The following is a 13,913-nucleotide window of genomic DNA, read 5'->3' on the forward strand; positions in this document are numbered from 1 at the left end:
GATAAAGCTCAGAGAGGTTAAGTGACTTTCCTAAGGCGAGCCAGCTCATGGGTGAAGCCGGGATCGACACTTAGTTCTGTTTGACTGCAGTAAGCCGTTCTCTTACCAACTAAACTACTCAGCTGCTCTTGAAGGTTTGCGTTTTCCAAGAGAAGTGGAAAGAAAAGGGATTGATGGAACTTGTCCCAAAAGAAAAAGCTTGGAGATCTCCTATTTGCTTATGTATTGGTATTAGTTCCGTCTTTGCCCTACAGCCAATGGATAGGTTTATCCATCATTGTTTCCTGGCTTGTGCCAGGACATAGTCAGTGCTCAATAAATCTGTGTTGAGTGAATGAAGAACGTGATGGGCTCAACATTCTCCCCAGCCTGTGTTACACATAGCAGCACAGGCAGATGAACAAGTGTGTTTGCCCAGATTACCTTACTGCTTATGCTACTGTCATAAAACAGAAGGTATCACCGAAGCTGGACAGTTTTGCCATTGGCCGCATGGAACATTGTGCTCTAAGCAGCAAACATTTTCCAGTCCAAATGATGAGGCGATCTGAGGGCACTCCGTCTGCCTTATCTCCTTCCACGCCGTCACCCCTTTCGGCGTCCGACGTGTTTGAATTCTCTTTATGGGCCTGCAATTCGTTTCTGGTGACACTCAGGTTACAGGAGGGGAGGTGAGCAGGTCACGTCAATGCAGACAAGCCTGGACTTGGCACTTAGCATCTCAGACAAGGTGTTTCCTTGAGGTTGATATTACAAACGAAGCTGTGACCCGCGGTGTCAAGCAATTGCGTGTGGGAGCGAGAGGAAGAAGGAAAAAGCGTGATACCGGGAGCGGCTTCTTCCCGGTGCATGTCTGAATAATGCCAATAAGCTGTCAAATAAAATTAAGGTTCAAAACATACAGGCTTCAGTTTGATTTCACTAACATGCCAGCTGCCGCTTAGAGAGGGAACATGTCAGTGCTGTTTTGACGGGTCTTGGTGCTAAGCGCTGAAAGTCTCCTCTCCAGGCCGAATTAATAGCAGTTCACCTTAATTTGCAACTTAAGTAGAACGATACCTGAGGTTGAAATGAAGCCCTTCATTTCCTCTCCTGCTCACCCTCCTTGTGTTGACTTTCCTGTCCGTCCTCCTTCCTTCTAGCTCTCCCGCATCATCTCCCTGTCTCCTCACCCTTTCTCTTGGCACCTTCTAAAAGTTTCTCCCTGTCCTTGTCTCTCTCCTGTACTTCAAAGAAAAAGTGTGGAGTCCCTACTACGTGCCGGGCTCTGCGCTGCCTGCTCGTCACAGACGGTCTTGTTTAATTGCCACAACATCCTTGTACAGTAGGTGGAGTTGTGCTATTTATAGGTGACACACAGAGGTTCACAATGACTCAGAGCTTAACTAGGGTTGTGCAGCTGGTACATGGCAGAGGTGGGAATCCAAGCCTAGATTTCTCTGATGCTAAAGGTCCATGCTATTCTCCCACTGCCAGTGGTCCCGAAATCTGCCAGAACCTTGGAATCTCCTGGGGAGATCTAGCAATCTCAGTGCTTGGGTACCACCGCCATATTAATTAGCCTGGGAGAGGCAGGCGTGGGGGCCGTCCAGGATTCTTCTTCTCCTTTATGTCTGTTTTTCTTAGCATCTACACCAAAGTGTATGTTGAAGTATGTAGCAGAAAAGCCCTCAGGATGGGTAGGGTTCTTGTCCCAGACCTCTTATGGGGAAGGGCTTGCCTTTCTAGAAGGTGCTGCAAGAAATCACAGGTGTGCCTTTGCCTTCCTGATGCAGGTGGGCAAGTGGGAGAACCAGAGCCTGAGCCTCAGGCACGCCGTGTGGCCGAGGTACAAGTCCTTCTCAGACTGCGAGCCGGACGACAATCATCTGAGCATCGTCACCCTGGAGGAGGCCCCCTTTGTCATCGTGGAAGACATCGACCCGCTGACCGAGACGTGCGTGAGGAACACTGTGCCGTGTCGGAAGTTCGTCAAAATCAAGTGAGTCCGGGGATGCTGTCGGTTGGATGTGCCCAGTCCTTTAACACAGCCTGTATCATCGACAACAGTGGTATCTGTAATATAGTAGTAAAATTTAATACACAGTAGCTTATTATAATAGTACATCAGAACCTGTGATATTAGATTTTTTAAAGACTTCAGTAAATAGCTGGACTTATGCCAGCTGGTCTGCATTCACTTACTTCCGGCAACGGCAATTGCAGGCAGGTGGTGTTACCCGTCTTAGAGATTTAAACTGAGTTATGGGCAGATTAAGAAACATGTTCAGGGCCATCCAGCTAGTAAATGGAGGACCTAGGACCCAGACGCCGTCCACCTGCTTCACTGCCAGTCCTTAACCTCTCTGCCAAACTGATCCTCCCCTTTGGTCTTTCCTTAAAAAAAATTTTTCATGTTTATTTATTTTTGAGAGAGAGACAGAGACAGAGTGCGAGCAGAGGAGGGGCAGAGAGAGGGAGACACAGAAGCCAAAGCAGGCTCCAGGCTCCGAGCTGTCAGCACAGAGCCCGAGGTGGGGCTTGAACCCATGATCTGCAAGATCATGACCTGAGCCGAAGTGGGAAGCTTAACTGACCCAGCCACCCAGGCGCCCCCCAAAAATTATGTTTTAATTCTTCTGGCTGCTCCCTCCTCCAGCCCTGTACATCTGCTTCTTTCCATCTCTTGTATATATCCCAGACACAAACTTTTCAAAAACTTTGAAAACTTCTCTCTGTGTGGAGGTCATGATACAGCTGTACCCCTCACATATGACCTTATGATGTGATCAGCATGGAACTGACCTTCTGGAAGTGTCCCAGCTCACCGACAGCAAGCCCACATCACCTCTGGGCCGTTTCCTCATTTATTAACAATCAAAGGAAGAACTGACCATTTTTATGAGAGCTTCTGGTTAAGTTTCTCCCTAATATGTAGGCCCTTTGGTGAAGCATAAAGCTTCATGACCAGGTCTAAGGCCCTGGTTATAGTTTTCTGGTGCAAACACAAAGACACGGCCCTTGTGGGGGATTTCACCAAAAGGAAAAGGCCTACCATTGGAATATTTCTGTGAGTGTTTTCTGAGTGTGTCCTTTCGGCTGGATAATTCTCCTGTGTCTTTTAAGTCTTAACCACTCCCGCCCCAAGTTGGGTTTGTTCCTCCTCCTTCCAAAGAAACCTGGAGTGTCTCTGTACCTTGGTCTGTTCAGGGCACTGTGACAAGTCACCACAGACTGCATGGCTTAAACACAGACACTTCTCATAATTCTGGAGGCTGGAGTCCACGATCAAGGTGTCCAACCAGGGCCCTCTGGTTTGAGACGGCCATGCTCTCACGGTCGCATCACATGGTGGAGAACGGACAGAAGAGAAGCAAGTTCTCCTGTGTCTGTTTCCAAGGACGCTAATCCCATTCATGAGGCCCTCACCCTCTGACCTAATGACCTCCCAAAGGCCCCACCTCCTGACCCCATCACATTGGAGTTGAGAGTTTCAACACATGAATTTGAAGGAACTCAAACATGGAGTCCCTACTGCTCGATCTCTTTATCACCCGATTTTATGGCTTATAGTTTGTCTTTCTCCCTGGAGGGTAAGCTGCCTACATACAGGAAGCATGGCTTCTTAGTCTTTGTACAGCCAGGGACCCACAAAACATGACACGGTAATGTTGATCATGATTGAACAGATGAGCACCTGCATATTTTTTGTCCCACTCTGCAGATTCTGACCGAAGCCTTCATTACACAAGGTGCAAATCCCCAGAGCTCAGCGCTTGGGACAAAGATTTTTTTTTTTAATATGATTGTTAAATGTATTATGAAGGCAGATTCTTGTTTAGAGGGAAAAAAATTATTTTTTATCAACGAGAAGCTTCTTTGGAGTTAAAATTCTGAATAGATTAGTCAATAAATAAATATACTTGCAGCACAGTTCGTGTGTGAGGCATAGAGCTGTGCTGAGCTGGGACGACAGAGGATGGGATCTTACGGTATAGCGTGTACACAGCTCAAAAACAACTCAGCCCGGAAAGGAAGGACAGATCCATGTTAGGATATGCCTGGTGAAGGATATAAATAAGGCGGTGTGATAAGAGAGTAACTTGAGGTGAGATGCAAGATGACCCAGAAAAGGATGACGAACGTGTGAAAAGCTGGGGGGCTGGCGGGGAGGAGCCTTCCAGGTACAGGGAACAGCAGTTGCAAAGTCCCCAAGGGAGGAGAGAGATTGGCAAGTTTGGGCAACAGAAGGAAGCCCAGTGCAGGGCTAGAGAGTGATGAGCTGGCAGGGGGTCGGGGCGGAGATGGAAGGGGTAAATGTGGGAACGTTGTCCCAGGAGGTTTTGATTTGGACAGGTGCTTCTGGAGTACAACGCGGTCCGATGGAGAAGGCAGAGTGTTGGGTGTGAGGCCAAGACTGTAACCTCAGTAGGGCACCCCCTTTATGACAGCAATGCCTTCTTTGTCTCAGTAGGGCCAATCCAGTAGGGCCTCTTGGGATCCACAGTCAATAACAGGAGCTTCAAATCTTTAAAATCAGAAGCCTTGGAGTTGACGACGGTAGGTCACCGAGTCCTGAGCCACATTCGTATGGAGAAAATGAACCCCCCAATAAATTACTCTCTTTAATAGAACTGCCTTTTTTTTTTACTGGACAGTATAAACTGATTAACAGGTTCAGATTCACCTTTTTGGTTCCTGTGGGAGGTGGCAGCTTGCGGCTTCCCTTTTCCCACTTGGTGACAGGACAAGTTTACTGAACATCGAGGTGAAATCGAAGTGTCTGAAAGCCATAGACAATTACTGGGACCCGTTCGTCCCAACGTTAACACATAGTAGATCAATTGCCTTTCCTAAAGGTAATATCTCTGAGGCAGGCCGGTTGGTTCTAAGAAGGATTCTGTGAGGTAACATGATTATATTTTTTCTGGGTGATATCTCCCAGGGTAAAGCGTTTGTCTCTCACTTCTGGCAAATGGTGGGGTCTTGAGGACACAAATCAATCTTCTAAAAACATAGGTGACAGGAAATGAGCTAAGAAACCAAGCGTTTCTTTTCATCTGTTAGTTGGGTGTTAGGGCATAAAGAGAGAATTGAGGAAAAATTAGCTGGCTTGATATTTTGGGGAAAAACGGCCATACTGCCAGTGAATCCCCCAAACTGTCAAATTGTTGGTAAGAAGAGAGGATATGTATTCTTAAGCACTTACCTGAGAGGCGCTTTGCACATTTGTTTTCATCTTCCCAACTATCCCACAAGGTAAGCCCTCGCCTTTTCACTTTGCAAGTAAGTAAACTGAGGCTTATGAGTGAGGAGACTTATCTGCATCTTCCTGGTTGTTAGGGGCAGACCTAGGACTTGAAAAATGTCTCTGTCTGACTTGCATGGCCATGATCCTGTCCACCCACCACACTGGGAAACTGCAGAACTGGAGAGCTGGGTCACTTATTGGATCCCTTTCCCCACATTGGCTTCTATGGGTCATCCTTTCTTTTGGATGAGGGTGGGGAGCAGGGAAAGATTGCATTGGGCACATTTCTTAGATGGCTGTGTAGTTAAGTCACACACACCCCCCCCCGCCCATGCACATATACAAGGGCTGTGATGGGAACCAATTGAAAATTTCTACTTACAAGCGGGTCTGTGTCCAGAATCCCCATGATAAATTCATCTGTTGCATTCGCTGCATGTGTCTTTTTCACCCTGTGTCCTTAGGGTTTAATTCCATGTCTTACCCACAGTAGGTACTCAGTGGGTGCTTGTTGGGTGAAAATGCATTAATGACCATGGGTATCTATAAATATACCTAGTATTAGGAGACATAGGGGAGATAATTAACTCATTAACTGGCCGAGGTTCCCAGCAATGCCAAAGAATACCACCGTATGCCTGTGACCCTGAATCTTAAGCCTGGGGCATTCGTAACTCCTGTCCAGACTCTCCCAGGAATCCTGACCAGGGGAAGGAAGACCCTATGATAGACAAATGGAGGGGAAATAGAGAGAAGGAGACACAGGTGGGAAGAGGGAGAGAAGCATTGATGCATGGCCCATGGTGGCCGGGAAGAAAAAGAGAGAATTGGATCTGACCATGTTTTTCAAAGAGCCACAGATCGATACCCAGCAGGAAATCGTTATTTGGACATGCCATTGATTTAATGTACCTAGGACACATTTCTATCATGTTTATGGCATTTTGCAACTCGCTTCCATTACTCAAAGTCACATTGTCAAAAGAACCCATGTTCATGGACAAAGATATACATCAATGGTGCTTGATGTATGTGTATATCTGATTATATATGTAGTATATACTCACTGCAGTTGTTCTTGGGGGGGAGGACTAAAAATATGAAAAAGTTATTTCTCACCATTCAAAAATAGCTTTGCTTCATATTTCATTGTTTTTCCATCCAGATATGGTTTATAAGCTCATCTGTTTTTATATAGCCAGGACTGTTCTGTATACATCACTGTGTAACCTACTTTTTTTTCTATGATATGGAAATGGAAGTGATTTCCTATTGTGATGTTGGATTTCCACAAACATCACTGTGGTGCTTAGGTAACAGTCTGTTGTGTAGATGAGCCAGCAACAGAATATTCAGACAGAGCACGTATCTCGTGACATGCATAAGTCAGAGAGCTGAGCCAATGGGATGCCCCATCACAAGGTAGCCCAAGTGTATTGCCCAGAGAGCTGTTCATCGTCCTACACGAGCTGTCTAACTGGGAAAACCCTGTTTCCTTCCTTTTTTAAGGCATTTCTGATTTGTATGGGTGTCCTTTGAATACGACTCGGCCAGGTTAATAAAACAAGGTGGCTGGTGCAAAGCAACATATGTCACCTTGGTAGTTGATGATAGCTTTTAAGAAAGCAGTACCCTGTGTATTTTAACAGGGCTTTTTCCTGATCAAGGACACTGCTATTTAGTATGTCACCTTTTACTCTCCTGCTATGTAGGGAGGGAGGGAAAATGAAATGAACGAGCCCTCATTTGACAGATGACTCTATCAAGACACATTAAGTCCATGGACTCAGGCACAAGGTGGACCCCAAGTCTTCTGATTCTCAGCCAAGTTTTCCTCAGTAAGGAAAGTGCCCTTCCTACGTAACGCAACCATTATTTCTTCTCTTTGGTTGCAAACCTCTGTCTGCAGTGGTAGGATAAAGCAAAACTCTCCTCCCACTGAGAGTTTTATGTCTTCCTTCCTTCTCTTTTCCTGTAAGCGTTTATAGTGTGGCTTAGATCATGTTACTGAACTCTGGTCAAAAGAGGTTGTATGTGTTATAAACTTAAGAATAAGTCAGTTAAGTGTCTGACTTCAGCTCAGGTCATGATCTCACAGGGCATGAGTGTGAGCCCCATGTCAGGCTCTGTGCTAAGAGCTCAGAGCCTGGAGCCTGCTTCGGATTCTGTGTCTCCCTCTATGCCTCTCTGTCCTTTCCCTGCTCACGCTATGTTTCTTTCTCTCTCTCTCTCCCTCCCTCCCCCTTTCTATCTCTCTCAAAATTAAGCATTAAAAAATTTAAAAAAAGAATAAGAGGCAGTAATTCTTATCACTGTAATGGGGGAGACAAATACTACCTAAGAGAAATGTCATGAAGGGTAATCCAACAGTAGAAAGCATGGTACATGGTACAAATAATAATCACTCAATAAAAGTTAGCCATTGTCATGGTTACTCTCATCCTTAAGAACACCTTCTCCCTGTGCTGTTGTAAACTACTGCATGTCCTTGGAAAAGCCACGCCCTCATTTTTGAGCCTCTATTTCCCACATGGATATAGTGGAAGCGTATAGGTAATGACTGCCAACAAATCTTCCGGTGCTAATATTCTACGGTCTTGCGGTGTTTTCCTACAGCAATTCAACTAACGAGGGGATGAATGTTAAAAAGTGCTGCAAGGGGTTCTGCATCGATATCCTGAAGAAGCTCTCCCGCACCGTGAAGTTCACCTATGACCTCTACCTGGTGACCAACGGGAAGCACGGCAAGAAAGTTAACAACGTGTGGAACGGAATGATCGGTGAAGTAAGTGGTCTTCCTCCCCCTAGGGCTGTCATCCAGACTGGGGCCCGCAGTGCTCAGGGGCGGTGGGAAGGAGGAATAAAGGCGCTGTGCTCCTTTGCCTCGTGTGCAGGTGGTCTATCAACGGGCGGTCATGGCGGTCGGCTCGCTCACCATCAATGAGGAGCGTTCTGAGGTGGTGGACTTCTCTGTGCCCTTCGTGGAGACGGGGATCAGCGTCATGGTTTCAAGAAGCAACGGCACGGTCTCACCTTCTGCTTTTCTAGGTATGTGAACACCATGGTCGCTGCCATTTACCTATGAGGAATTATAGGTATTTGTCTTGTTGGCTCAAAGGATGGAACCAAGGAGGACCTTGCTCACTTCCATTTAACAACATCAGTGCGTTCCAGAGTGTGTCGTATTTGGTGTGTTTCTTTTTCTTAGGTTTATTTTTGAGAAGGAGAGACAGAGACAGAGCGTGAATGTGGGAGGGGCAGAGAGAGGGAGACAGAGAACCTGAAGCAGGGCTCCAGGCTCTGAGCTGTTAGCCCAGAGCCTGATGCGGGGCACGAAGCCACGAACTGTGAGATCATGACCTGAGCTGAAGTCAGACTCTCAACCAGCTGAGCCAGCCAGGCGCCCCCAAAGTGTGTCATATTTGAATGATCCCAAGTCACATCCCCCCTGTCACCCCATTAACATCTTTCATTCATCTCTAACTTGGAACTATTGGCTGAAAATACAAGCATGTATTCAGATACTGGTCTTGATTGTGTGCAATGTAGATTAGTAGATATATGTCTTAGAGCCTTGAAAACATTTAAAAAATAAATCTTCTGTCCGTAGTTCATTTAAATCAGCCCATAAGCCTTTATATGGTATCCTCGTTCCCATCTTCCACCCCTCACTGATGTGACAGCCATTTATTTACTGGCTGTAAGGGTGAAATAATGATGAACGTGCCGTGATTTATACCAGCACTCTGATAAACAAAATAGAAGTAGTCGGAAGAGCATACACTGATTGAAAATTAATGGAATCGTATTTTAAATGTGACTGTCCTTCAAGCTGAATGGTTTGGAAGGGAGGAAATTCCTTACTCTTAACTATTCCATAAATGTATGTTTTGACATAAGTTTTCTTTTGTTTTGTTTTGTTTTGTTTTTTTGTCATTTGTGTTTGTGTTTTGGTTTTGGTTTGTTTTAGAGCAAGGTAGATCTCTATTTTCTATCTTGTTTTCCTTAGCAGTGTCAGTATTTATGCATTAAGTAGCCCGGCTACAGGTGTAGAAACTGCATGAGACATAGCCAAGTGTTATTTTTTTTTTCTTTAAAGGATGGTATTGTGTGGAGTGTTTGGTTACCATCAGCGGTTTTTGACAGTAGCTATCTTGAAGATGGTGGGATTTAAATTCCCTTTTCCTTGGCACCCCCATCAGTGGGTTTGTCCCAGATTTGGGAAGGTGAAAATTGAACATTGACCCCAAAAGCAAACTGCATGACAGAGGGAACTAATTAAAGTCACTGAAATTTGTTACATTTTTCCAGATAGACACACACACACACACACACACACACACACACACACACACACACCCTTGTCTGGTAGAGAGCTAAAACTTGCAGACGAGAGCCAGTCTGTGGACACTGGCTCCAAGCCCATAGTCTTATTTGTCCACCATCTTCTTTTATATGTCATGGCGCATCCGGTGAAACCGTCTGTGTTTCATTCCCTTCAGTGGAACATTGGCTAACAGGATTTTGGGTGCCACCTCACTCACAGAGACCTATGGATTTGCCATTTTCGTTTCTGATAATCCATTTAAGCTGTTGAAATCCTTACCACTCCCTGGATTTGATTTTGCACTCCTTGCTTCCATTCTCCTAACCTTTGTTGGAGTAACATGGACCTTGACACACACACACCTCATTATGTTCCTTTTGTGCCTTTGTCTGATATGGATAATGGACCCATATCTTAACAACAGAGCCTCACTACACCAGGAGAAATGCAGCCGCCTGATAGGGACGACACGGGCAGAATCTTAACGATGATCGGGAGACCCTCATGCACAAGCCACTGCTTATCACCATCTCCCATTACCTGGCAGACTCTGTAACGGAGCTCTTTGGCCCTGGGGGTTAAGAAAAGGTTGGAGGAAGTGAGTTCATGGAAAGAATGGAAAGATGTGTGTTTCCTTTCACAAGTTGTTGACATACCTCCATAGTGAGAGAACGTTTTTTCCAATTCAATCAGAGAAGAAACAAATGCCAACAACTGGCTTGTCTCATAAAAAAAAAAAAAAATGGGTTGCTGATATCAAATCTGGCCTCAACCCAGTTTCACCTAGATTTTTATCTTACCTGCATTATTTGAACATTTCCATAAAAAGTCAAGCATTTTTGCTAAGTTTAGCCAAGCCTCCTTACCTGCACCCCCCCCTTGTTCTTCCTCCTGTATCTTTAAAAATAAAGTAAAATAAATTGCAGCCAGAGGAAACTATTTTCAAAGCAGTTTTTACACAGTAGGCTTAATATGTTTTCTAGTCACTAAATTACATCCCTGTTCGATTCACTGTGCACCCCCTTATTTACGGCCATTATCTGCAGGTTTTGAAAGTCATAATGAGCCATGCTAAGCTACATTTTTCCATTCACTGGCTCAGTCTTCTGGAAGAGCCCAAACATTCAAAATTTGATTGCACTGCTCTTCATTACTTCCTGTCCTCTCTCCGCTAACTCCATTAACTCACGTCAGAAACACTTGCAGGTAAAGCCTCCCAGGCTTTGTGTGCAAACGTAACCAGCCACTCTTCAAGGACAGAGATGGCGTCTGGTGCAGTATTTCCATTCATTTATTTCCAAAGACTTTCCAAGCAGGTTGGATTGTTTGAGCCAAAGAAATGCTGATCTGGAGCCTCCTAGATGGAAGCCCCTTCACGGACAAATGTTGAATCTGTTTTAAGCCAGTCGAGGATGTAATCCGGAGCTATCCAAATGTTTCTGGGTCATTCCTTAGACACTATAGATGGTGCTTCACCATTATTCCAGTGCTTTTCTATGTTGTGGTGGTGGTGGTGGCGTTGGCGGTGGTGTGTTAACAGCAATCCTTAAGGGCACTTCATAGGCACCTAACTTATCAAAACCAGAACACTGGGGGTGCCTAGGTGGCTCAGTCGGTTAAGCAGCCTACTTCAGCTTAGGTCATGACCTCACGGTTTGTGGGTTCAAGCCCCACGTCGGGCTCTGGGCTGACAGCTCAGAGCCTGGAGCCTGCTTCTGCTTCTGTGTCTCCCTCGCTATCTGCCCCTCCCCCGCTCATGCTCTGTCTCTGTCCATCTCAAAAATAAACAAACATTTAAAAAAAAATTTTTTTAATAAACATTGAAAAAAAACTTTTTTAAAACCAGAACACTATAGCAGGATCCTTTTATCTCTCTGCCATGCTCACGAGCCAAGGGGCAGGTGTCGCTTCCAAGTGGGGAAACGTCTGGGATCAGTTGCTTGATCAGGCCTTCACCTTATTTTTGGAACAGTTAGTGTCAGCATTAGGATGCATCAACTGCCAAATGAAGCCATGTGCGTGAAGTATTCAGTAAGGATGGCCCCTAATATGTTGTATCACGTTACTGCCACCTGCACTGGCAGTGAAGTTATCCGATGAATAAACGTGCATGTTTGAAACCAGGACACCTTTTTCAGGACCATGAACAGCACACCACTACCGCCATTGCCACTGCTGGTTCTGGCTTTACCCGCGGAATCAAATAGCGCTTCCACTGGATGTACTGTGTGTGTGTGCACAGCAAACATCACACACCATCAAGTGCTTTCCGTGATTGTGCTCTTTTACTCATCATGGTGACCCTCCTTCCGTCATACGCACCATGCCATTAACATACCCAGCTTGGAGAATTAGTTCACCATTTCTCTTGAATATTGAGTATGTTTAATCTCCTAATTATTTCTTTATTTCTTCTCCCTTTTGGGCACACCTCAATACCCAATTGCAATGATTTCAGGGATATAATATTGTTATTACCCAAGCTAATTTCAACTAAGATATATCATGGTTGCAACCTCATTGATTTCTTCCAACTCACCATGTGTTATTTAACCTAAGTAGCCTGTGCTGGTACCTGATCCTTTTTAACATATCTGCACCATGGAAACTGCATTGCAAAGCATTCCTGCCAGTTTTTAAATTATCCAATGTAGTTAAAGCTTCGGACATATTAGTTTCTTGTTATATAGTAAGCTCATTAAACTGGAATTTATGATGACCCCTAGCTGTGTTAGGTAGTCACAGGCTTTAATGATAGGGTGGCTTGCTACCAGCCTAGTTCTTTATGATTATTACCAGCTTCATCAGAAAAACAATTTAAAAATAATAAAATGCCTACTATTCGGGGTGTTATTGGGCTTCTTGTATTTTACCCTCAGAAAATGTTTGCTTGTGATGAAAAAGATTATAACTTTATTGGTACCCAAGGGCAGTTTCTTCCCAATGATGCATTCAGGTGGAGATATGTTCATTTTCCAAAATTTTTGTCTGTGTTGATTTTCTAGCAAATCTGTGACCTGTGTGAATACAGTGGCTCCATTCAGCCCATTTTCATATCCTCAATCAGACTGAATATAAGCGTTAATTTATTTTACATAAAATCTCTTAACTTTCTAGAGCATTCTAAGATTGAGAACCTTGTGACTTGGCCTGCCCTTCTGAGACATCCATATGAAAATGAGCTGATGTAAACTACTTTTAGGGGAAATTACCATCTCTCCAAATACTCCTTCATTGTCTCTCTTCTTTGAGCAATGCTTTTTTCACCCAATTACCATGTGAATATGATATCCTCAGTTGACTTTTCAAATGCATTCAAGCCCATTTACAGCATCAACAAGATTTTAAAATTGTAGAGATCTCATCTGTCTGGAGCAGATGGCAGAGAGGAGAGTGTGGTAGTCCGAGCAGTGGTGGCAGATGTTGACCTTCCAATATTGATTGCTGTCAGCCCCCTGATTTTACGATCCGTTTCTACCAGGTTGTAGTGTGCCCTTTCCTTCTGGAATTCCCCACACATCGTCCCTCCAGCATGTAAGAATCCAAGTGAAAATAAGAATAAAACCCATGCTGGTCAGCAGAAGCCTTAGAATCGACTCTTTGGGCCGGGTCTTGCTTCCCCATAGCATTGGTCCCCAGGATGATGCTATAATCATATCGGACCTGACGGACTCTCTATTTGCATTCTTTTTCCCGTTTGTTTTTACTTTCCTTGACCCGATTTGGACGGTGTCCTATGCTCGTCTCTATTTTTACCCTGTTATGTACAGTCTTGTAAAATGCCTCAAATGTTCTGTAGCATGAAGAATGGTGGAGACGTATGAACCGACAGGGATTCATAGCTTCTTTTGAATGATCAGATGCTCGTGAGGGAGGGGTGAGCCTGCCAACAGACCTCTGGGCTTCCCGCTGGCCCTGGTTGTGAGGATCCGCAAACTGACCATGTTCCACTCCTCTGGCCTGTTCATCCACAGAACCGTTCAGCGCCTCCGTGTGGGTGATGATGTTTGTGATGCTGCTTATCGTGTCCGCCATAGCTGTTTTCGTCTTCGAGTACTTCAGTCCCGTTGGATACAACAGGAGCTTAGCCAAAGGGAAAGGTGAGACCTCCCTCACGCTGACCCTGTTTCATTGACTTCCGACAAAGATTTCAGGTGGACAGCACATCCTCCTGTGTGGGCTTGCTCTTGGGTTCCATGAACGGTGCCAGGTCACCGATGCTACTGGTAACCCTGTACACTTTGCAGGTTATTTGCTTCAAGTAAAGAGGGGATCAAACAAAACGGAACACTTTTAATCGTGTTATTCTGTGGCAGTCTGTCGCCGTTAGGTGGAAACCACTGGCGATTTGTTGAG

General features: G+C 45.0%; 1 protein-coding gene across 1 annotated transcript in view; it reads left to right on the forward strand.

The window, feature by feature from the left end:
* GRIN2A (glutamate ionotropic receptor NMDA type subunit 2A) overlaps nt 1–13,913 on the forward strand; it is a 373,011-nt gene that overhangs the window by 295,127 nt on the left and 63,971 nt on the right. The window contains exons 6-9 of the mRNA XM_045462078.1: nt 1,776–1,981; nt 7,847–8,015; nt 8,125–8,278; nt 13,532–13,657. Coding sequence (XP_045318034.1) covers nt 1,776–1,981; nt 7,847–8,015; nt 8,125–8,278; nt 13,532–13,657 — 655 coding nt within the window. The remainder of the gene's footprint in view (nt 1–1,775; nt 1,982–7,846; nt 8,016–8,124; nt 8,279–13,531; nt 13,658–13,913) is intronic.

Source organism: Leopardus geoffroyi, chromosome E3 (genome assembly GCF_018350155.1).
Source record: "Leopardus geoffroyi isolate Oge1 chromosome E3, O.geoffroyi_Oge1_pat1.0, whole genome shotgun sequence".
In the NCBI taxonomy this organism is placed as follows: domain Eukaryota; kingdom Metazoa; phylum Chordata; class Mammalia; order Carnivora; family Felidae; genus Leopardus; species Leopardus geoffroyi.